At 62.7% G+C, this 22,086-nt stretch overlaps 2 protein-coding genes across 3 annotated transcripts; both read left to right on the top strand.

Annotated features, from left to right (window-relative positions):
* Positions 1-153: 153 nt before the first annotated feature.
* On the top strand, positions 154-11,260 carry ADCY6 (adenylate cyclase 6). Its single transcript, XM_074853881.1, has 22 exons — positions 154-321; positions 1,050-1,884; positions 3,438-3,587; positions 3,675-3,796; positions 3,909-4,020; positions 4,115-4,242; positions 4,348-4,506; positions 4,607-4,748; positions 4,831-4,959; positions 5,469-5,494; positions 5,598-5,745; positions 6,023-6,120; positions 6,200-6,287; positions 6,378-6,494; positions 6,580-6,738; positions 7,262-7,437; positions 7,532-7,558; positions 7,989-8,118; positions 8,216-8,479; positions 9,216-9,420; positions 10,163-10,287; positions 10,373-11,260. Exons 2-22 carry the CDS (start codon positions 1,051-1,053, stop codon positions 10,499-10,501), a joined length of 3,468 nt encoding a protein of 1,155 aa, XP_074709982.1. The 5' UTR covers positions 154-321; position 1,050; the 3' UTR covers positions 10,502-11,260.
* A 162-nt stretch (positions 11,261-11,422) lies between these two features.
* Positions 11,423-21,129, top strand: CCNT1 (cyclin T1). Of its 2 annotated transcripts, XM_074853905.1 has the most exons (9): positions 11,585-11,840; positions 12,294-12,375; positions 12,692-12,820; positions 13,696-13,756; positions 15,154-15,216; positions 15,602-15,647; positions 18,384-18,547; positions 18,901-18,971; positions 19,356-21,129. In XM_074853905.1, the coding sequence occupies exons 1-9, from the start codon at positions 11,665-11,667 to the stop codon at positions 20,769-20,771; spliced, it is 2,208 nt and encodes a 735-aa protein (XP_074710006.1). In that variant the 5' UTR covers positions 11,585-11,664; the 3' UTR covers positions 20,772-21,129. The 2 variants fall into 2 exon arrangements, with proteins under 2 accessions (XP_074710007.1, XP_074710006.1); XM_074853906.1 differs by lacking the exons at positions 18,384-18,547; positions 18,901-18,971; positions 19,356-21,129 and adding an exon at positions 17,450-18,375 and having other exon boundaries at positions 11,423-11,840.
* Positions 21,130-22,086: the final 957 nt, after the last annotated feature.

The raw sequence follows: 22,086 nt of genomic DNA, 5'->3' as shown, positions 1-22,086 counted from the left end.
CGCCGCCCGCGCCTCCCCCGCCGCACCGGGGCCGCACCGGGGCCGCACCGGGCCGCCTCCACCGCCGCTGCCCCTTTAAGGCCGCCGGCCGGGAGCACCCGGGAGCGGATCCGGGCGGGGGGGGGGGGTGGGGGGGCGGGCACCGGCCGGGGCTGGGCCGGGACCGGGGCTGCGGCCGGGACCGGGGCCGCCACCGGGGGCCCGGCCTGGGCGCAGGATGAGGCGGCGGGGGTGCAGCGCGGCCGCCGTGTAGAAGCGGGTGGCGGCGGCGGGGCCGTACCGGGGCGCGGGGCCCCGCGGGCGGCGGCGCCGGAGGCGGAGGTGAGCGGGGCCGACCGGGCGTACCGGGGGGAAAGGGGGGGGGAGATCCGGGGCGGCGGCGGCGATCGGGACCGGGGCGCTGCGCGGGGAACGGGGAGGGGTGACACTGGGCTGGGCCCCGGGGCGGCGGGAGCGGGGCGGCCCCCGGGGGCTGCCCGGGGCGGCGGCGGGAGGGCGCTGGCGGGGCCGGGGTGACCGGGCCGGGCTCGGCGGGGCTCCCCGCGGGCCGTGCCCCGAGCAGGCAGGCGCACAGGCAGAGAGGCGGCCGCCGGGGCCGGCCCTTTCCCGGGTGGCCGTTCCCCAGCGCCGTTCGCCCGGGGCTGGGACCGGCTGCCACGTCCCGGCTGGTTCCCGGTGCCCCGGGGGCCGCGGTGCCCGGTCCAGCCCGTTGGCCGCCGTTCAAGACAAACAGGGCCGGGACACCGGGGCCGGTTCCAGCTTTGCCGCAGGTCGCTGCGCCGGGGCAGGACGGGATCGGGGCGGCCTCGGCAGGGCCAAGCACCGGGACACCGGGACACGGGGACACCGGCCCCGGCCATTCCCGCAGGGGCCATGGTGGGAGAACCGGGGCTGGGGGTCTGCGTCCCCCACGGTGGGTGGGACACCGGGGCCCCTGCGGGGTGGGAACACGCCGCCTCGACACCCCCGTGAGCACCGGGGTCCCCCTGTCGGGGTGTCGGGGTGGGGGGGGGTGGGACGGAGTGCTGACCCCCTCCTGGCGCCCGCAGCATGTCGTGGTTCAGCGGCATCCTGGTGCCCAAGGTGGACGAGCGGAAGACGGCATGGGGGGAGCGCAACGGCAAGAAGGGCCCCCGCGCCCGCGCCGCCCTCTGCGGCCCCCGCTACATGAGCTGCCTGCAGGACCCTGAGATGGAGCGGGGTGGGGGGCCCCCCCGGGGGCTACGCTGCACCTGGCAGGAGGACCACTACGGCAAGAAGGGGCCCACGGGCGACCTGGGGCTCAAATCGGTGGACCTGGGCTTGGAGGATGGCGAAGCCAAAGGGCCGAAGGGGGCCGGGGGCCACGGGGGGCGGCCGTCGGCCGGCGAGTGCTGGCGGCGCCTGCTCCAGGTTTTCCGCTCCAAACGTTTCCAGTCGGCCAAACTGGAGCGGCTTTACCAGCGCTACTTCTTCCAGATGAACCAGAGCAGCCTGACGGTGCTGATGGGGGTGCTGGTGCTGGTCTGCGGGGTGATGCTGCTCTTCCACTGCCTGCCCGGCACCCCGCACGTGCCGGCGGTCGCCGTCTTGGCCAGCGCCACGGCCCTGTTCTTGCTTTTGATGGTGCTGTGCAGCCGCAGCGCCTTCCCCCAGGACTACATGTGGGTGGTGAGCTACGTGGTGTTGGGGCTACTGGCCGGGGTGCAGGCGCTGGGGACGGTGGCCGTGGCGCCCCGCAGCGCGGCCGAGGGCGTCTGGTGGAGCGTCTTCTTCATCTACATCACCTACACGCTGCTGCCGGTGCGGATGCGGGCGGCCGTGCTGGCCGGCGTCCTCCTCTCCGCCCTGCACCTCGCCATCGCCTGGCACCGCAACGCCGACGACCCCTTCCTCTGGAAGCAGGTAGGGTGGGGGGGACACACGCGCCCTCCCACCAAATCCCCACCCCAGGGTGGGTCTTGCAGCACAGAGGGGTGTCCCCCCGCCCCCCCCGGCCCAACCCCACCGGCAGCTCCCTGAGTCCCTCTCTGCAAAATTGGGCTTTTGTGCGCTTGATGTTACTGCCCGTGGAAGATTCTGGAGGCGGGAGGGGCCCCTCGGCTGCTTGGGGGTGGGTGGAGGGGGGTCCCTGGGGGGTGGGGGGTCCCGTGCCAGGGTCCCGTGGGTGCTGCCTGCGGTGTGGCTGCTGCCCCGCATGGTGGGGGGGGGGGGTGAGGGGGCCCCTCGTCCCCTGCGCACAGACCCGCCATTGTGGGCTGCGCTGGTGGGGGGGTGGTGCACCCACAAAGCCCCCGTTGTGGGGCCAGCGGAAACCCCCGAGGGGGGATGCAGGGCCAGGGCACCAGCGCAGGGGGGGTGGCTGCCACCCAGGGGGGCTGGGACCCTGGCAGTGTCCCCTGTCCTGCCCCCCCCACCCCAGGGTGGCGGGTGCCCCCAGTGGCGTGCTGCATGCACAGGGGGACTCGGGGGGGTCCCCTTGTCCCCAGGGCTGTGTGTTCCCAGCCCCCAGCACCGCCTCGCTGTGCCCCCCCCCCCCTCCTTGTGCGGGGTCACCCTTGCCCTGCCTGGCCGGGGCCACGTGCTGTCCCCATGGGCGCAGGACGAGGAACGCGATGCCCGGGGTGGGGGGGCTGAGGCCAGCGGGGCTCAGGGGGGGGACAGGAAGGAAAGGGGTGAATTCCCGCAGGGTGGGAGCGGTGTGGCCGTGGCCCCCGCCCGGGGGGATGCGATGGGGACAGCGGGTGGGTGCGAGGCCCCCGCTTCCAGCCCGCCCCAGCGCTATAAATAGCCCTGGCCCCGCTCCCGGGGGACAGGGACGGGGAGGGGGGAAACCGCAGCGCTCCCGCTGCAGCCATCTCCGCTTCCCGGCCCTCCCCCGGCTTCCTCCACTTCCCGAGGGCCTGCGGGGCTTGGCCGTGTCCCCGGGTCCCCCCTGCCCCGGCTCCTCGGGTCCCCCCAGCCCTGGCTCCCCAGGTCCCCCCTGCCCTGGTTTCCTCTACCACCACGTCCCTGTGTCCCCCCTGCACTGGCTCCCCAGGTCCCCGTGTCCCCCCCACCCTGGCTCCCCACATCCTTGCGTCCCCCGTGTGCTGGTTTCCTGCAGCCCCAGGTGCCCCATGTCCCCCTGCTCTGGGTCCCCCAGGTCCCCCATGTCCCTGCAGCGCCCCCCGCCCCTGTTTCCCATCTCCCGAGGTGCCCCACATTCCCCCCTCCCCGTGTCCCCAGGTCCCTGCCTCCTCCCTGCGCTGGGTCCCTGCATCCCCACATCCCCCCACCTTGGGTCCCCCATATCTCCCTTCCCCGTGTCCCTTCCACACCTTGCAGCCCCCCTACTCCTCTTGCCACCACCCGCCATACCAGCACCGGGCTTTTGGGGTGCAGAGGAGGGTGACAGGTCTCGCCGTGGGGCTGGGGGGGGTCCCTGGGTGGCCGCGCTGAGCCCACCTTCCCCCCAGCTCAGCGCCAACGCCCTGATCTTCCTCTGCACCAATGTGGTGGGGGTCTGCACCCACTACCCGGCCGAGGTGTCGCAGCGTCAGGCCTTCCAGGAGACCCGCGGCTACATCCAGGCGCGCCTGCACCTCCAGCGCGAGAACCGCCAGCAGGTGGGATGGGGTGGGGGGTCCCGTGCCGGGCTGGGGGGGTCCGTCAGGTCCCCAGCCCCCCGTTAACGGGGTGGTGTTGGGGTGCAGGAGCGCCTGCTGCTCTCGGTGCTGCCCCAGCACGTGGCCATGGAGATGAAGGAGGACATCAACACCAAGAAGGAGGACATGATGTTCCACAAGATTTACATCCAGAAGCATGACAACGTCAGGTACCGCGGGGTGGCAGGGCAGAGGGGTTTTGGGGAGGGGGGGTGTCACCAGGGGAAGGGGGTCCGGGGCGGTATGTGGTCCTTCCCCAGCCCACGCTCTTCCTCCCGGCAGCATCCTCTTCGCAGACATCGAGGGCTTCACCAGCCTGGCCTCGCAGTGCACGGCCCAGGAGCTGGTGATGACGCTCAACGAGCTCTTCGCTCGCTTCGACAAGCTGGCGGCGGTGAGCGGCGGGGCCGGGGTGGGGTTAACGGGGGTCCCAGAGCCGTCCCCACCACCTGACCCCCCCGTTTTTCCCCCCACCCTCCCCAAAATAGGAGAACCACTGCCTGCGCATCAAGATCCTTGGGGACTGCTACTACTGTGTGTCGGGGCTGCCGGAGGCGCGCGGGGACCACGCTCACTGCTGCGTGGAGATGGGGGTCGACATGATCGAGGCCATCTCGTGAGCGGGGGTCACGCCTGTCCCCAGGGTCGGGGTGCGGAGGGGGGAGGCCGGCGCGTCCCTGGGTGCCCTCGGGGTGACGCGGTGCCGGTTGCCGTCCCGCAGGCTGGTGCGCGAGGTGACGGGGGTGAACGTGAACATGCGCGTGGGCATCCACAGCGGGCGGGTGCACTGCGGCGTCCTGGGGCTGCGCAAGTGGCAGTTCGACGTCTGGTCCAACGACGTCACCCTCGCCAACCACATGGAAGCGGGTGGCAAAGCCGGGTGAGCCGGGACGGGGCGAAAGGCAGGATGGGATCGGGGTGGGGGGACGCGGGGCAAGGGGAGGGGGCTCAGCGCCGGCCTCCCCCCTCCCCGTCCCCAGGCGTATCCACATCACCTGGGCGACGCTGCAGTACCTGAACGGGGACTACGAGGTGGAGCCGGGCCACGGGGGCGAGCGCAACGCCTACCTCAAGGAGCACAACATCGAGACCTTCCTCATCGTCGGCTGCAGCCAGAAGCGCGTCAGTTGGGGAGCATTTGTGGGGGGGACGGGACGTGATTTTGGGGGAGGCTGCCCCCTCTCACGCCTCTGTTGCCCTGCAGAAGGAGGAGAAAGCCATCCTGGCCAAGCTGCAGCGGGCTCGGGCCAACTCGACGGAGGGGCTGGTGCCGCGCTGGGTGCCCGAGCGCTCCTTCTCCCGCACCAAGGACTCCAAGGCCTTCCGGCAGATGGTGAGTGGGCTCACGGGGGGGGGCATCGGGCATGGGGGGGCCCCCACTGTGGTGGTATCAGCTGCTCACCAGCTTCCCCAGCCCTGCCCGCAGCCCGTGGCTGCTTCCTCCCGCCTGCCCCAGCCCATGGCCTCGGGGAATGCCCGGGTCTCCCCCCATCCCTCGGGGATCCCCCCGGCCTTCAGCAGCCCATGGGGACCCCCAGGTGGACGCCCCCATCCTCACCCCCCCCCAGCCTTGGGGATGCCCCCTGTCCTTGGGGACCCTCGGGGTCCCCCATCCTCACTGGTGTCAGACATCTCCCTCCTCCCTTTGCAGACCCTTGGGGACCTCCCCCCCATCTGTGCCAGAGCCCTTGGGGACCCCCCCCCATCCTGGTTACCCCTGGGACTCTCTGTCCCCCATCCTCGGGGACCCTGGGGGATGCCCCATGTTCTTGTCACCTATGGGGGTCCCCCCCCATCCACGCCAGTGTCCCTGACACCCCCATCTCCCTTGCGTCTCCCCAGGGCATCGATGACTCCAGCAAGGACAAGTAAGTGTCCCCATGCCGGGGTACCCTTGGGGGGGTCATGGCCAGCCCCTCCCTGGGGCAGAGCCGGGGCCTGGGGGGGGCCCTGACCCACCGCTGCCCCCAGCCGTGGCGCCCAGGAGGCCCTCAACCCCGAGGACGAGGTGGACGAGTTCCTGAGCCGGGCCATCGACGCCCGCAGCATCGACCAGCTCCGCAAGGACCACGTCAAGAAGTTCCTGCTCACCTTCCAGACGCCCGAGCTGGAGAAGAAGGTGGGGGACCCTCCGGCCCAGCCCTGCGGTCCCCCCGTCCCCCAAAGTCCCTTCTGTCCCTTTGCACCCCTCATCCCACCTCCATCCCCTTGGGGTCCTCCCTGTGCTGGTTTCGTGGTACCCTCCACCGTCTCCATCCCAGCCGTGGGTCATCTCTGTCCCTTCTAATTTGGGGGGGCCCTCTCCATCCTCTCCCTCTCGTCCCTTGGGGTCCCCTCTGTCCCCCTCCGTCCCCCCGCTTCCGCCCGGCCCAGCTCGCCCCTCTCCCCCCCCGCAGTACTCCAAGAAGGTGGACGACCGCTTCGGTGGCTACGTGGCCTGCACCCTCCTTGTCTTCTGCTTCATCTGCTGCCTCCAGATCGTGGTGTTCCCCCAGTGAGTGCCGCAGCCCCCCACAAACCCCGGCCCCCCCACGCCCCCCCCTCACGGCGCTCACAGCCGCCTCTCTCCTCAGCTCCCCACTGATGCTCGGTGTCTACGTCGGCATCTTCATCCTCCTCGCTGCCATCCTCTTCGTTTGCGCCATCTACTCCTGCGTCACCGTGAGTACAGGGCTGATGGGTGGGGGGGGGGGTGGGGGGGGCTCGGCCACGCATAACGGGGTTCTCTTTCTGTCCTTCCGCCCCCCCCAGCTCTTCCCCGCCGCCCTGCAGCGGCTCTCCCGGAACATCGTCCAGTCCCGCGCCCACAGCACCGTCATCGGGGTTTTCACCGTCCTCCTCGTCTTCGTCGCCGCCTTCGTCAACATGGTAGGGACGTGTTGGGGGGGGGGGGCGGGGTGCTGCAGGGGCTGTGGGGCACCGGCTCACCCCTCTTGCCCCCCCCCCACCCCAGTTCGCCTGCAGCCGGGTGGCCCTGCGGGACTGCGCCGCCCGCCAGCTCAACGTCACCCCTGAGGCCGTGGGTCCCTGCCAGCTCCGGGTCCTCAACTTCTCCCTGGGGACCCCCGCAGGCCCCTGCCACCGCGATGGGCTGGCCTGTGACTTCCCCGAGGTGAGCGGCCGCGGGGCACCCATGGGTGCAGGGCTCCCACGGCGACAGGGCCCTACGTGGGTGCCAACGTGGGTCCCTGCAGGTGTAAGGTCCCTCCGTGGGTGCTGGCGCGGGGTCCCTGAGGATGCAGGGTGCTGGCAGTGGGTCCCCATGGGTACAATGTCCCCCAGGGTGCTGGAATGGGGTCCCCACAGTTTCAGGGTGCTGGCTTCAGTCCTTGTGGGCACTGGCACGGGGTCCCTGCAGGCACAGTGTCCCCAAGGGTGCTGGCACGGGGTCCCTGAGGCCACAGGGTGCTGGCACAGGGCCCCTGAGGGTACAGGGTGCTGGCACAGGGTCCCCGCAGATCCAGGGTGCTGGCACAGGTCCCTCCGGGTGCAAGGTCCTCCACGGGGAGCTGGCACAGAGCCCCTGAGGGTGCAGGGTGGTGGCAGGGTGTCCCCATGGGTGCAAGGTCCCCGCGGGTGTGGGCAGGGGTTTCCCAGGGGGGTGCCGGTGCCTCCCTGCTGCCCCTCTCCCGCAGTACTTCAGCTACAGCGTGGTGCTGAGCCTGCTGGCCTGCTCCGTCTTCCTGCACATCAGCAGCATCGGCAAGCTGCTGCTCATGGTGGCCATCGAGGCCACCTACCTGGTGCTGGTGGAGGGGCCCCAGGCCACCCTCTTTGACAACGCCGACCTGCTGGTGGTGGCCAACGCCCTGTGAGTGCCCAGTGTTCCCCCCCCCCCCCGGGGGTCCCCACCCTGCGAGTCGTGTCCCCACTGCACTAACCCCCCTCCTCTCCTCTCCCCCCAGCCCCTTCAATGTGACCCAGGGTGAATGGTGAGTGGGGGACTGGGACTGGTGGGGAACTGGGACCAGTGGGGAAAAGGGGAGTAGGGGCGGGTGCAGGTTTGGGGTCCCTGAGGTGGGTGAACCTCAGGGGATCCTTTGGGTGGGGGCATCTTTGGGGTCCCTGAGGTGGGTGAACCTCAGGGGATCCCTTGGGTGGGGGCATCTTTGGGGTCTGGGTGCAGCTTTGGGGTCCCTGGGGTGGGGGAATCTCAGGGGATCCCTTGGGCGGGGGCATCTTTGGGGTCCCTGAGGTGGGTGAACCTCAGGGGATCCCTTGGGCAGGGGCATCTTTGGGGTCCCTGGGGTGGGTGAATCTCAGGGGATCCCTCGGGTGGGGCAGCTTTGGGAATTGGGTGCAGCCTTGGGGTCCCAGTGGGGGGTCCCAGCCGCTGTCTGAGCGGGCGGGGGGTGCCCGCAGCCCGGCGGAGGGGAAGGTGGCCCTGCGGTACGTCACCCCCGTCGTCCTGGCCGTCTTCGCGCTGGCGCTGTACCTGCACGCGCAGCAGGTCGAGTCCACCGCCCGCCTCGACTTCCTCTGGAAGCTGCAGGTAGGACGGGGGGAAAGGGTAGGGGGGGGTCAGGAGAGGGGACCCCCCGACCCCGCAGCCCAGCCCTGGGGTGACGCTGCGCCCCTGCGCCCCGCAGGCGACGGGCGAGAAGGAGGAGATGGAGGAGCTGCAGGCGTACAACCGGCGGCTGCTGCACAACATCCTGCCCAAGGACGTGGCGGCGCATTTTCTGGCGCGGGAGCGGCGCAACGACGAGCTCTACTACCAGTCGTGCGAGTGCGTGGCCGTCATGTTCGCCTCCATCAGCAACTTCTCCGAGTTCTACGTCGAGCTGGAGGCCAACAACGAGGGCGTCGAGTGCCTGCGGCTGCTCAACGAGATCATCGCCGACTTCGACGAGGTGCCGCGGGGCGAGGGGGGGGCGGGGATGGGGTGTGGGGAGGGGCTGGGCAGGGATGGGGGGCAAGAAGATGGGGGGCTGAGGAGGCTGTGGAGCAGTGTGTGTGGGGATGGGGTGCAGGGGTTGGGGTGCAGGGGATGGGGTGCAGGGGATGGGGTGCAGGGGATGGGCTGCTGGAGATGGGCTGCAGGGGTTGGGGTGCAGAAGTTGGGGTGCAGGGGTTGGGGTGCAGAAGTTGGGGTGCAGGGGATGGGGTGCAGGGGTTGGGGTGCAAGGGTTGGGGTGCTGGAGATGGCGTGCAGGGGTTGGGGTGCAGGGGTTGGGGTGCAGGGGATGGGGTGCAGGGGATGGAGTGCTGGAGATGGGGTGCAGGGGTTGGGGTGCAGGGGTTGGGGTGCAGGGGTTGGGGTGCAGGGGATGGGGTGCACGGGGTGCTGGAGAGGCCACGGAGCTCTGTGCATGGGGAGCCTGTGGAATGGGGTGCAGGAGATGGGGTGCACAGGGCCCCAGAGAAGCTGTGGAGCAGGGGACGGGGTGCAGGGGAGGGGGTGCAGGGGACGGGGTGCAGGAGAAGCTGCAGAGCACCCTGTGCAGGGGACGGGGTACACGGGGCCCCGGAGAAGCTGTGCAGCAGCGTGCACGGGGCGCACAGGGACAGGGCGCAGGAGATGGGGTACACGGGGCCCTGCAGAGCCGGGCTAGGGGTGACGCTGCCCCCCCCCCCCGCCCCCCCCAGATCATCAGCGAGCAGAAGTACCGTCAGCTGGAGAAGATCAAGACCATCGGCAGCACCTACATGGCGGCCTCGGGCCTCAACGCCTCCACCTACGACCGCGAGGGCCGGAGCCACATCGCGGCGCTGGCCGACTACGCCATGCACCTCATGGAGCAGATGAAGTACATCAACGAGCACTCCTTCAACAACTTCCAGATGAAGATCGGTGAGCGCCCTTGCACGCCCCTTGCACGCCCCTTGCGCGCCCCTCGCGCGCCCCTCGCGCGCCCCTTTGACACCCGTCAGCGCCCGCAGCGGCCCCCGCGCGTGCCCGGCGTCTGCCGGTTCTCACACGCCTCGTCCCTCTCGCACGCGCGGTGCCGGTGCTGCGGCCTCGCACGCGTGAGCTTTGCACGCCCGCTCGGCTTTGCACGTGTCGGCACAGGCAAAGCCGTGGGCGCCTCCTGCCCTTTTGCACGCGCGGCCTTCGCAGACCCCTTTGTGTACAAGCCCTTGGCCCTTGCACACCCCCTTGCACACACAAACCCTTGCACATCCACTTGCACACACACCCCCTTGCACACCCCCTTGCACATCCCCTTGCACACACAAGCCCTTGCACACCCCTTTGCACACAAAACCCTTGCACACCCCCCGCACACACAAACCCTTGCACACCCCTTGTTTTTGCACACACAACCTTCACACCCCGCTTTGCACACGCTGATGTTGCACCCTCCTTCCCCTTTGCACCCCCCGGCCCTTGCACACCCCTTGTTTTTGCACACACGACCCTCACACCCCTTTGCACACCCAAACCCTTACCCACCCCCTCCCCCTTGCCCCCCTTGCCCTTCGCGCCCCCCTTTTCCCCCCTCCCGTGCCCTCGCACACCCCCGTGCCCTCACCACCGCGGTGGGGGGGGGGGGCCGTGACCCTCTGCCCACGTGTGTGTGTCCCCCCCCCAGGCCTGAACATGGGCCCGGTGGTGGCGGGGGTCATCGGGGCGCGCAAGCCACAGTACGACATTTGGGGCAACACCGTCAACGTCTCCAGCCGCATGGACAGCACCGGCGTCCCCGACCGCATCCAGGTCAGCCTGGGGTGGGGGGACAGGGCCCCCCCCCGAGCCCCTTTCACCCCCAGGTCCCCCTCACCCCCATCTCCCCCTCCCCCAGGTGACAACGGACCTGTACCAGGTGCTGGCGGCCAAGGGCTACGCGCTGGAGTGCCGGGGGCTGGTCAAGGTCAAGGGCAAGGGGGAGATGACGACCTATTTCCTCAATGCTGGCCCTGGAGGGAGTTAGGGGGGGGCCCTGTGGTTGTCCCCTGTCACCCCCCGCCCCCAAGGCTGGTGCCCCCCAGCCTGCGCCAAGGTCAGGCAAAAAAGGAAAAATCCCCAAATCCACATATTTAAAAAAAAAAAAAAAAAAAAGAGAGGAAAAAGGGAGAAATGGACATAAGGGAGGTGGCGGGGGGGGGGATGCCCCCTGCTATGCTCCCCCCTCCCAGGGCAGTGTGTTGGGGGGGCGTTTCCCAGCCCCGCACCGGGGTGCTTGCAGAGGGGGGGGGATTTGGGGTGCAGCCCCCCCCCCTTTGCTGAAATCCCCCATGTGCCAAAGAGGGGAGATGGGCCCTCCCCGAGGGAAAGGGCTGGGGGCGGGTTTGGGGGTGGGGGGGGTCTCCCCAGCCCCCTCCATGTGCCAAATTGAAGTGCCGCCTGCCTGGGGGGGCGCAGGCAAAGCACCTTCGTGGCCCCCCCAAGACCCCCCCGGGGTCCCAGCCCTCCCCGGCCAGGGGGTCCTGCTCCTTCGGGAGGGGAGGGGGGGCTGCCGGTGGGGAGGGGGAGCAGCTCCCCCCCTTTTAAATGCAAAAAAAAAATAATGAAGTGACTTTTTTCTTTTTTTTTCCTTTTTTTTTTGAGGCAGTTTTGGGGCGGGGGGGGCTCAGCCCGGGGAAAGGGGGGGGGGGGGCGAGGGGGGCATCGGCCTGCCCCCACCCCCCCGCAGCGCAGACCTGAGGTACTTTGTCCTTCGTGTGTACAGATAAATTATATATAAAACTCACTTTGGATACGAGCTGTGGCCTGGCGTGTGGGGCGGGGGGGGGGGGGGGGGGAATCCCCGGGGGGGGGGGCGCCCAGGCAGGGCCCTGAGGCGGAACCGGCCTAAGGGAACACCGCGGAAGTGGCGGGGGGGCGCGCAAGGGCTCATGGGAGGCGCGAGGGCTCATGGGAGGTCGGCGGGGGGCGGGGCTAAGACCTGTCTCCCGGGCAACCGTTTCCGCGTCACAACGCGCAGGCGCGTGCGGCGGCGCGTGCGTGGAGACGAGTCCTCCGCCCTGCGCGCGCGCCTCCGCTCTTCCCCCACTTTTCCCTCCCTCCCTCCGCTTGACGGCGGCGCGTCGGTGCGTGCGTGCGTGCGTCTGCCCGCCCGTGCGTGCGTGCGTGCGCGCGCGGGCGCAGATCGCCATGGAGGCCTCAGCGGGCGGCGGGGCCGGCGGCGCGGCGGGGCGGCGCTGGTACTTCACCCGTGAGCAGCTGGACCGGAGCCCTTCGCGCCGCGCCGGGCTCGACCCCGATAAGGAGCTCTCGTACCGGCAGCAGGCGGCCAACCTGCTGCAGGACATGGGGCAGCGTCTCAACGTGTATCCGGCCGCGCTAGGCCGCGCGGCCTGCGCTTAGGTGCCGCCGCCGCCGCGGGGCGGGCGGCGGCTGGCCCGGCCTAGGGAGTGTGGAGAGCCGGGGTCGGCCGCGGGGAGCGTTAGGCCCCGGGTGTGGGGAGGGCTGGGCACGGTGCGGGAGCGGGGAGAGCCGCGGAGGGTTGCGGGGGGAGCTGTGCCGGGGTGCGGGGAAGGCCGGGCCCGGCCCGGGAGCGGGGATTGCCGAGCGCGTTCTGGGAGTGGGCAGAGCCAGGCCCGTTTCGGGAGTGGGGAGAGCCGGCTCTGGCTGCCGGGAGAGTGAGGCTGGAAGCGGGGAGAGCTGTGCTGGGGTGCGGGAAAGGCCGGGCCCGGCCCGGTGCCGGTGGGACGTTACGGGAGTTAAGGGCGTTGCTCAGGTGTCGTTGCCGGGGCTGTGTGTTTCCTTAACGATCCCATCAGCTCCCAGCTCACCATCAACACGGCCATCGTGTACATGCACCGCTTCTATATGGTGCAGTCCTTCACCCAGTTCCACAGGAACGTAAGTGTGCTGGGCTCTGGCGGGGTGGGGGACACCGGGAACCCCCCCTAGCTCTGCTCCTGCTGTTGCCTGGCCACCAGCTCGGGGGTTGACATGGTGGGGCCAACCCTGGGGAGTGGCTTTGGAAAGGGGGGGGGGTCGTTGGTAGCTGTCAGTAGTCACCAGAGACCCTTTTCCCTCCTGGTGGTGGTTGGGCTCGCACAAGCTTTGTTTCCTAAAGGAATATTTGTTTTAGATGTAAGAATTAACCTGGTTTATCTGTTTTAATCGTGGACTTACTAACTTTAAAAAAAAAATATTTTTTTTTTCTCCGAAGTCGGTGGTACCGGCAGCACTGTTCTTGGCAGCCAAGGTGGAGGAGCAGCCTCGTAAGCTGGAGCACGTAATCAAGGTAGCACATGCCTGTCTGCATCACCAGGAAACTCCTCTAGACACCAAGAGCGAGGTAAGTGTCGAGATCGGAGAACTGGGCTCTGATGTGAGGAGCGGAGGCACGAGGAATGGGAATGGCGGAAGCGTGCTGCATCCCGAATCGCGTGGCTACAGCGTCTCGTTAAATCGGGTTCGGCAGGACCCGCGCTCTAAGCGAGCGGCTGTGTCCTGGGATGGTCAGTGACAGCTTTCCAATTCGACTGCTCTTACACTACCGAGAGCTTTTTGGCTTCTGTACAGCAGAAGGCTTTTCTTTCCTGCTCTGTGGCAACCTCTCTTCCGTTCTCCTCTGCTGTGCTGCTGCAAATGTGACTGTGTAACGGTGTCTGCGTGAAAAGCTTCTGAGGAGGGCATGGATGTTGGCTGCTGCGATTGAGTAGTGTCTGTGGCAGAGCAGAAGGTGGTGTGCGCAGTTTGGTTCTGTTCTGTCCCCACACGTTTAATGGTGGGTTTATTAAAAACGTTGCCGATTCCCCCATCTCTCGAGACAGCCCGTCTTACCTGGAACTGAGCAGCCAACCCTGCTGAAAAGGGGCAGCTTTATCCAGGAAAGCTTAAGGAAAAAAAAAAAAAAAAAAAAAGCAGCTAATTCCTCTCCTGTACTGCTCATATAGCCGTCCCGTGCAGTGCGAGGGACCAGGACTGAGAGGGCCGCTGTGGATCCCGAAGCAGCCGTCCCCTAGCAGAAGCACTAGCAGGGGAGCGGGTCCACCCCAGCGCTCTGCTTTCTCTTTTCTGGCAGGGAATCTGTGCCAGTTCCCCCAGTGCAGATCGGCCTAAAGATTCCCCTTTGCTATTTTTGCCTCCCTGAGAAAAGGGTGTTAGAAATGTGCAGGCTTTATACGGAGTGCCTCATCGTGAGTAACTTGCCTGTCCTCTCAACCCCAGGCTTACCTGCAACAAGCCCAAGACCTGGTCATTCTAGAGAGCATAATACTGCAGACCCTGGGTAAGTTTTTCAAAGCGGACGGGCTGCCACACGAATCCCAGACCCAGGAGTGTTCCGCAGAGCGGAGAGCCTAACCGCACAGTCTTCTCCACAGCTGGAGGGCAGATGTACAGCTGGCCAGTGGGAGAGCAAGAGTCCAGGCAACAAACTCTATTTTTCACACCCACTCCTTCTGTTTTCCTTTTAACATCAGTTTTTGCAGGTGTAACTTGTGTCAGGTTCAATGCTCAGAGAAATTAAACCGTGGAAGTGTGGCTCGTCTCTTTTTTTTTTTTTTTTTTTTTTTTTTCACCCCACAACAGGTTTTGTACTGCTTGGACACCGGTCGCTGTCCTCCGTTGTGCTGTTGAACTTAATAATGCTCTAGTCCTGTGGCCAGGAAGCAGTTTGCACTGAGAGATGTCTAACAAAACCTGGGTTGAAAGTTAATATTTTGATCAGTTAGCTGAATGTGAAAAAAAAAAAAAAACCTCCAAACCAGCAACAGTTTTGGGGTTTTTTTGAAAGTAGAAGCTGGAGCCTACATTTAGGGCTGTGGCCGTTGGATCTGGTACCCTGTTCCTTTCTAAAATGTACTGTTAAAACTTGTTTTTACTAACATACGTTCCATTTCAGAGGCAGTTTGTAGATAGCGTTCCACTCCAAAATACTCAGTAGTTCCTGAGTTATTACTTCGTTATTTCTGACTCGGTTCAGAGTAAACGTTCACGAGGGGACAGGAGGGGCAGCTCTGTCGATGGATCACACGCGCTGGCCTGGCAAGCCGGTGCTTAAACTGTGACCCCAGTTCTGCAATGACTCGGTTCTCCAGTTGCCTTTTTTTAACGTCCCAGTTCTTCTAGAATGTTCTGCATGGGAAGAACCAAATCTGTTGCACACATGGACCCATCTTATTATTTTTTTTTTCTTTAAAGCATAATGCCCAAACTGAATAGGAAACTGAAGTGAGGATTAAGTTCAGTTGTCTTTAGTGCTGTAGGCTCCTTCAAAGGGAAAACGTCTGCTTCCTCTTAGCTTTTTGGGTGACAGAAATTCCTTTGAGCAGATGCCATTGTCTTCTCCTTCCTCCCAGCTGCTGTAAGAGGCTTTGTCCTGCTATTTTTAAAATCCTTAATAGTTGTTTTGTTTTCAGTGAGGTCTTTCAAGCGCAGAAGTCATTTAGCTGCTTGGAGGTCTGGCAGCAGCAGTGACCTTCAGGTTTTGTGACTGGAGAACTTGAGTCTTCTGGCTACAGGAAAACAGGCTCCTCTATTCCTGCTTGCCTCCGAGCAGAGAGCAGGGGCTGTAGGAGGGAAGGGGAGAAGGCCTTGTCCCCCAGGAGCAGGAAACGTGAGGTTCGTAGATCTGTGGGGGTGTGCTGCTGGTTTTCTGATGGCCGTATGTCTGTGTTCTTCCAGGTTTTGAGATCACTATTGACCACCCCCATACCCACGTGGTGAAGTGCACACAGCTAGTGCGAGGTAAGCGATGGCAGATGTCGGGTGCTTGCGGCTTTTCCTCCGGGTAACCTCAGCTCAACAGAGAAGAGCTGTGAAAATATGTTGTAGCATTCAGTCGGAGCTGCCCGAGAACTCGCCTGCAGTCAGTCTCCTTAATAACCATAACGAGCGGCGAAGGAGAGGCGGTTGCAAAGGACTGACACAGTGTTGTGGCTCTGCTGAGCCACGCAAAGCTCTCTACGTGCAGTAATTCCTAAAATCCTTCTAGCTGTGGCATAGAGTTAGTCGGACTGTGCTGGGTGTCTCTGTGTGTGGTGGTGAGAGGCCCGTGGTTCTTGTGCTAAAATGTAGTAACGCTTGTCAGGGTACGCAGACTAACGCCCCGCTTTTTCCTTTTCTCTTTCAGCCAGCAAGGACTTGGCACAAACTTCCTATTTCATGGCTACCAACAGGTTATTATTTTACAATTGATTCATATTTGACAGAGGGTCTTATCTGGAGGAGATGTGCTACTGGTGACCCTGGGGCATTGGTCAGCCTGCGAGCACCTGGGGATTGCTCGGTTTGGTTCAGAAAGAGCAGGAACCCTTTCTCCTGCCAGCTGCTAGTCAAAACCAGCTGCAAAATCAGCCATACAAGCGGGGCAGATGGGATGCTCGGGAACTTCACTGCTTGCTTTTATGGGGAGTTAGACAGTTGTGAAAGTTTGAGGGGAAAAAAAAAAAAATCCCCAACAGTAGACTTGAAACTAATATATACGTTTGTACTTGCTTAGTACCTAAGTGTTTTCACTGCACTAGATGCTGTGCAAATTGTCAAAAAACATGGTCTGTACCCCAGAGAAGGCTGATCTAGAGTATAAATGTCAAAAAACATGGTCTGTACCCCAGAGAAGGCTGATCTAGAGTATAAATGTCAAAAAACATGGTCTGTACCCCAGAGAAGGCTGATCTAGAGTATAAATGTCAAAAAACATGGTCTGTACCCCAGAGAAGGCTGATCCAGAGTGTAGATGTCAAAAAACATGGTCTGTACCCCAGAGAAGGCTGATCCAGAGTGTAGATGTCAAAAAACATGGTCTGTACCCCAGAGAAGGCTGATCCAGAGTGTAGATGTCAAAAAACATGGTCTGTACCCCAGAGAAGGCTGATCCAGAGTGTAGATGTCAAAAAACATGGTCTGTACCCCAGAGAAGGCTGATCCAGAGTGTAGATGTCAAAAAACATGGTCTGTACCCCAGAGAAGGCTGATCCAGAGTGTAGATGTCAAAAAACATGGTCTGTACCCCAGAGAAGGCTGATCCAGAGTGTAGATGTCAAAAAACATGGTCTGTACCCCAGAGAAGGCTGATCTAGAGTATAAATGTCAAAAAATAATGGTCTGTACCCCAGAGAAGGCTGATCTAGAGTGTAACTGGAGAAAAAGGGTAGTTGGACGCAGTCGTGAGGTGTTACAAGAGGAAACGATAGCCTTGTCTGGCCTGTGTGAGTGGGCAGACAGTTCTGTAAGCAGTCTTGGAAAGGAAAAAAAAAACTCTATTTTTTTTTCACCTTGAGAGGTCTGGGTAGTTTTGTCACTAGATTTTCACTGCAAGGCTGATAGCAGCCCTTCTGGTGGGACTACCAGCTTCAGGCAAATTGTGGAGTTAATGTTTGGAACAGACCGAGTCACAGACACGGAAAATCTTGTGTTTTTGTGAAAGAGCTCGTGGAAGTGAAAGGATGGGAGAAAAGATGGTTTAGGCACTAGCACAGGGCGAAGCTGCGGAGTCAGAGAATGCTTCCAAGCCACGCGCGTGGCCTTGGGCGAGTCGTTTTTCTCCTCTCTGCCTGTGAGAGGTGTTACCTGCTCCCCTCCGCAGCGTGCTGGGAAAGTGTTTGTTGAAGGTGCTGTCTAGCTCCAAAGGGCACTGTGTGGGTTTCCTGCATAAACTAGCGTAAAGGGAAGGAGGTGGTAGTAACGTGGTGTAAACGCAGCCTTGAAACGTGTTTTATCCCTGCAGCGATAATTGCAAAACCAAGGAATTATGAGTTAAGGTTATAATTGAAAGAAATCCAGGCAGAAAGTAAGAAATGCAGCCAGGCAGCCTCAATTTTGCCTTAAAGTGATGCCATGAAACGCCTGATTAAGGTGCTTAAGTGATGAGCTGGATTTATCAGGCGTAGCTACAGATGTTTTTTATTTCCTTCTGGCATCATTGTGGGGCAGAGTTAAGGCTCTTTGTGCACCTTAATTTCACTTCTTACCTTGGCAGAGTGGATAAAGGCTCTGAATTTCCTGGGTTTGACTTCATAAATACAGTATCCGTGAAGTGGCTTCAGACTTTTTGGCTGTTGATGCATATCTCTGTCTCTCCGCATTGCGTTGAAAAACGTTTAATAACCCAAGCGTGGCGAAGAAACGCAGCTCGTGCCCTCCTGCGGCCGCGCGTAGATGCGCGGTGGCACCGTTTCCATCAATCGCTCTTTGAAAGGGCCGATTCCTGAGGGTGGCAGCGGGCAAATCCTGCGCTCGACTTGGCTGTCGCGGTTTCTAAGGCGTTCCTGCAGGTGGAGAGTAGGAAGCTGTCCTAGTCCGTCGGTTCTCCTGTTCTCAGTGCTACCTAGACCTCCCCGCACTGACGTCCGAGCTGTCATGTGGCAAATTAATTTACTAATGAAAATGCTTGATAGGCGGCCAGGCTCCCTTTAGGCGCTCCTGAGTCACTCCAGTCTCTGGTGCTATTCACAGCTGAAGCTTCAGTGCTTGTCCTAAAAATCATTTAGGAAAGACCAGACCCTTCCTAAAAGCCACAGAGGGCCAGTTTGCTCCTTGAACGCCATCCCAGGAGTTGCGCTTGGAAGCGTCTTGAGTTTCTTCTGAGATTGAGCAGAGCCCCGCAGCAGAGGTCGCTTCCTCCCTCGGAGGAGGGCTGGAGCGGGGCGGCAGCGTGTCTCGCTGCTCCCGCACAAGCCCTTGAGTTGACAGAGTTACCTGGACCCAAATTACCTGCGGCAGAACGGGGAAGGAACAAGCAAATCGGTGGAGCGGGATAGAGACGCCCGTAACAGTAGGGTTGTACTGGGGGAGGAACGGCAGGGACTTCCCCACCATGTCCACCTCTTGTGCAGCGTCTGTTCAGTGAGTGCTGAAGTTCAAGCTTGGGAGTTCATGGCTTTCTGTTTCTCTCTCCCTGCTGGTGACGTCAGCCTGCACCTGACCACCTTCAGCCTGCAGTACACCCCTCCCGTTGTGGCCTGCGTCTGTATCCACCTGGCTTGTAAGTGGTCCAACTGGGAGATCCCAGTCTCCACGGACGGGAAGCACTGGTGGGAATACGTTGATGGCACTGTAACTCTGGAGCTCTTAGATGGTAAGTTTTGGAGCGAGGTTCCCCCCCAAAGGCTCTTACGTTATTTTGGCATCTCTGTTCCTGGGTCTGCCATTCAAACACGGCCACCGGCCAGTTCATGGACTCCAGGACTTCAGGTCTTGCCAAGGTTTCCAGTGCAGCAGCAGCTTTATGGTACAACAGAGATGGCAAAAGGCACACAGTGAGACGAGTTTAAATGTGGTCAGTGATACTAGTTGTCAGTATTTCCCCTCCTGGAGTAGCTCCATCTCATCAGTAGCTCCATTCATCAGTAAGTAGGGGGTTGCCCTGATGGATTAGTGCTGCTCTGCCCACCTCTGACTCTCTTGCTTGGGTTTGTGTCTCCTCTGCAGAACTGACTCACGAATTCCTGCAGATCCTTGAGAAAACTCCCAACCGGCTTAAACGTATCCGGAACTGGCGGGTAAGAATCCGCTTCGGAGCGCGGGTGCTTGCAGGAGAACACGGGCTCAGATTTCTTCTGCGTGCACGAGGCTGTGAGGCGTCTGACGATGCAGGACGGTGTCTGAAGGGCGTGTGTGTGTGCGTGTGTGTGAGAATCTGAACGCTCTGCGTCTGCAAAACGCTGCTGTGGTGCTCGAGTTCACCTGTTCTGAGTTAACTCTGTAGAGACCTGGGGTTTTTCAGCCACGCTAGCCACCCTGCTTGCCTTTTGGCACGAGGAGGGATGGGGGCACAGTGGATCTGTCTGTAGATGAGAGCATGTGCTGTACCGGGTGAGCTGCTGGCGTCAGACCAGCTCTGGTGACAGCCCGAAGTAAATCACCGATCGCTGCTTTTCTTCCAGGCCTCTCAAGCAGCCAGGAAAACCAAGGCTGATGACCACGGGGAAGATGAGAGCCTGTCAGAGCAGACGATCCTCAACATGATTTCCAGGAACAATAGTTCGGACATGAATATCGCTGGGTTAATGAGCATGTCGACGTCCTCGACTGCCGGAGCGGGGCCGTCTCTGCCCGCCGCAGCGGACTCGCCCAGCGACCAGAGCGCTGCGGATCTGTCCCAGCCTGACTACTGGCATCCTCCAGCCAAGCTGGACACTGGTCCCAGCCACAGGACTAACGAAAGCTCGTCGGCTGCTGAGCATCCTTTGCAGCAAGATGGCGCTGGTTATCAGAAACAGAGCGGCAAGAACGCTCCCTCGGCCAAAGTGTCACTCAAGGAATACCGGGCCAAGCACGCCGAGGAGCTGGCGGCCCAGAAGCGGCAGCTGGAGAACATGGAGGCCAACGTGCGGTCCCAGTACGCCTACGCCGCGCAGAATCTCCTGGTCCAGCAGCAGCGGGAGAGGGAGGTCCAGCAGGACAGCAATCCCTCTCCCATCATCCTGAAAATTCCCATCGGCGGCTCGGAGAACCCCGAGCGCCCTCCCGGCCCCGAGAAGAGCGACAAAGCCTCGGCCCTGAAGCTGAGGATCCCGGTGGCAGGTGGAGGCGGGGAGAGGCCGCTCCCCTCCAAGCAGGAGGAGATAAAAATGCGGATCAAGGTGCCGAGCGCTGCAGACAGGCACGGCTCCTCGGACGAGAGCGGCGGCAAGAACCGAGAGCACAAGGAGAAACACAAGGGCCACTCTTCTAACCACCACCACCACCACCACAACCACCACTCTCACAAACACTTACACGCCCAGCTCGGCGCCGGCCCCAGCAGCCTGGTGAACAAGCGGCCGGGAGACTCTAAACACAGCAGCCAGCCCAGCGCCGTGCCCCACAAAAGCTACGGCCCCCTCGCCTCTTCCCGCAAGCGGCCCCTGCCAGAGGAAGCGGCGGCGGCCGCAGCCCACGAGCACCAGCCCAAAGTCGGCAAAGCCACCAAAGGCCCCGGCATGCCGTTCCCTTACCCCCACCTCCCCGGGGCGGCCCATCTCCCGGGGCACGGCTCGGATGCGGGCAACCTTCCCTTACCCCAGGCCAACAAAGCCCGGGGCACCCACGGCAAATCGGACAAGGGTCCCACGGGGGCCAACGGGCACAACGCCAACCAGGCCAGTGACTACCAGGATACGGTCAATATGCTGCACTCGCTGTTGAGCGCGCAGGGGATGCAGCCCACCCAACCCCCTGCCTTTGACTTCCACTCTTACGGCGAGCTCTTGAACCCCCGGGCTTCTACCAGCTCCAGAGCTGTCGCCAACACGGACAAGCCCCGACCGCCCCCCCTGCCCTCAGAACCGCCCCCCCCGCTCCCTCCTCTCCCCAAGTAAAACCTCTTTTTACTACTGAGTTTGTCCAGAGCCCGAGCCTAAACCACCTGGGCTGCCCCTGCGGGGGCTTGAAAGGGCTTGTTCGATCTCCACTGCCTCACGAAGAACTATTTTATTATAATATAACTTTTATTATTGATATTTAGAACGCGGAGTTGTTGAAGCTGTGAAAGGATAAGAAACCCTTTCTCTGTTCCTTGCTCCCTCCCCCATCAACTTCCAGTTAGTGGTGGGCTCTGTCCCTGCTAGAACTGAAGCCCCCTCTGGGGAACACGCATTGTGGGGGGGCTCTGGGGGGTATTTAAAATATGTCACAGAAAATTTAAGATGTTTTACAAATAATTTAAGCAGTAACTTATATCTTAGTGTTTTTGTTCATTTTAATTGTGTGATGCTGGGGGGGGGACACCTCGGTGAGGGTTTGGGGTGGCTTGGCAGGTGGTTCCGCTCGAGCTGTTGGTGACAGAAAGGGGGTTCAGGAGATTTTGGGGGATGGAGGGGAGGATGCGGCGCGAGGGGAGGGCAGGGACCGGAGGCTGCTCGGGCTGGGGGCGGCGAGGGCATCCCAGCCGCTGCGGGTCCGGTTTCCTCGCTCTAAAAGCTGCTCAGCTTTCGGGATCCCGTCTCCATCCCTCGCTCCCGGCCGCGGTGGGGCTTCAGGGGCGTGTGCCGGGGGCTGTCGGTGGCGTTTTGGGGCGGCTGGCGTTGTGTGGCCAGGGTGAGGTGACAGATTGAGGGCGCTTGGCCCAGGACCTGCCCCCCGTGGCGGCTTTTTTTGGGGGGAGAGAGTCCAGAGGAGCTGCCCGCGCTGGCGGGGCCGGGCGCTGCTGAGCAGGGGGCTTGTGCGCGGGGTCGGGTTGTGCCTGAAGGACCGAGCGGAGCAGCCCGGTGCTGGGAGCTGGCTGGGTCCTGCCGCGGGGGTGCTGTGGCGCGGGCAGAGCCGGGTTGAGGTGTGAAATGTGTTGGCGGACTCGGTCCATGGCGGTGCCGGGGTTGATCTGGAGAGAAGCGGCGTGTCGCGTTCCCAGCTGGGACGGTGCCTCGAAGTGTCCCCGTGCCCGGGGCAGCTCTTCCAGCTGGGCTGGAAACAGCTTTTACCACAACCTCAACCCTGGGCCAGGGCAGCCACTTGAGTTTTGGTTGAATATTTCAGAAAAACTGATTTCCTTTGTTCTCAGACTTTCCTTTTCCAACCTTCAATAAATGTACGGCCTCCGTATGGTTTTGTGAAACTCTCGTTCTCCATCACGCTGGTTTTTAAGCGCAGTTGGTGCTGCTGACCCTCGCCAGTGCCTCTGCCGTTGGTAACCCCCCC

This window comes from Strix uralensis, chromosome 33 (assembly GCF_047716275.1).
Source record: "Strix uralensis isolate ZFMK-TIS-50842 chromosome 33, bStrUra1, whole genome shotgun sequence".
Classification (NCBI taxonomy): Eukaryota; Metazoa; Chordata; class Aves; order Strigiformes; family Strigidae; genus Strix; species Strix uralensis.
This window is presented reverse-complemented; position numbering and strand designations above follow the sequence as displayed.

What these genes read in the sequence shown, in the direction of transcription:
- ADCY6 (XM_074853881.1), top strand. Translation starts at nt 1,051, where the DNA reads ATGTCGTGGTTCAGCGGCATCCTGGTGCCCAAGGTGGACGAGCGGAAG. An exon ending in CCAAGGCCTTCCGGCAGATG is followed by an intron (nt 4,960 to 5,468) that starts GTGAGTGGGCTC and finishes GCGTCTCCCCAG; the next exon opens with GGCATCGATGACTCCAGCAA. An exon ending in GCGTCCCCGACCGCATCCAG is followed by an intron (nt 10,288 to 10,372) that starts GTCAGCCTGGGG and finishes CCCCTCCCCCAG; the next exon opens with GTGACAACGGACCTGTACCA.
- CCNT1 (XM_074853905.1), top strand. Translation starts at nt 11,665, where the DNA reads ATGGAGGCCTCAGCGGGCGGCGGGGCCGGCGGCGCGGCGGGGCGGCGC. An exon ending in ATGGGGCAGCGTCTCAACGT is followed by an intron (nt 11,841 to 12,293) that starts GTATCCGGCCGC and finishes CGATCCCATCAG; the next exon opens with CTCCCAGCTCACCATCAACA. An exon ending in AACGTATCCGGAACTGGCGG is followed by an intron (nt 18,972 to 19,355) that starts GTAAGAATCCGC and finishes CTTTTCTTCCAG; the next exon opens with GCCTCTCAAGCAGCCAGGAA.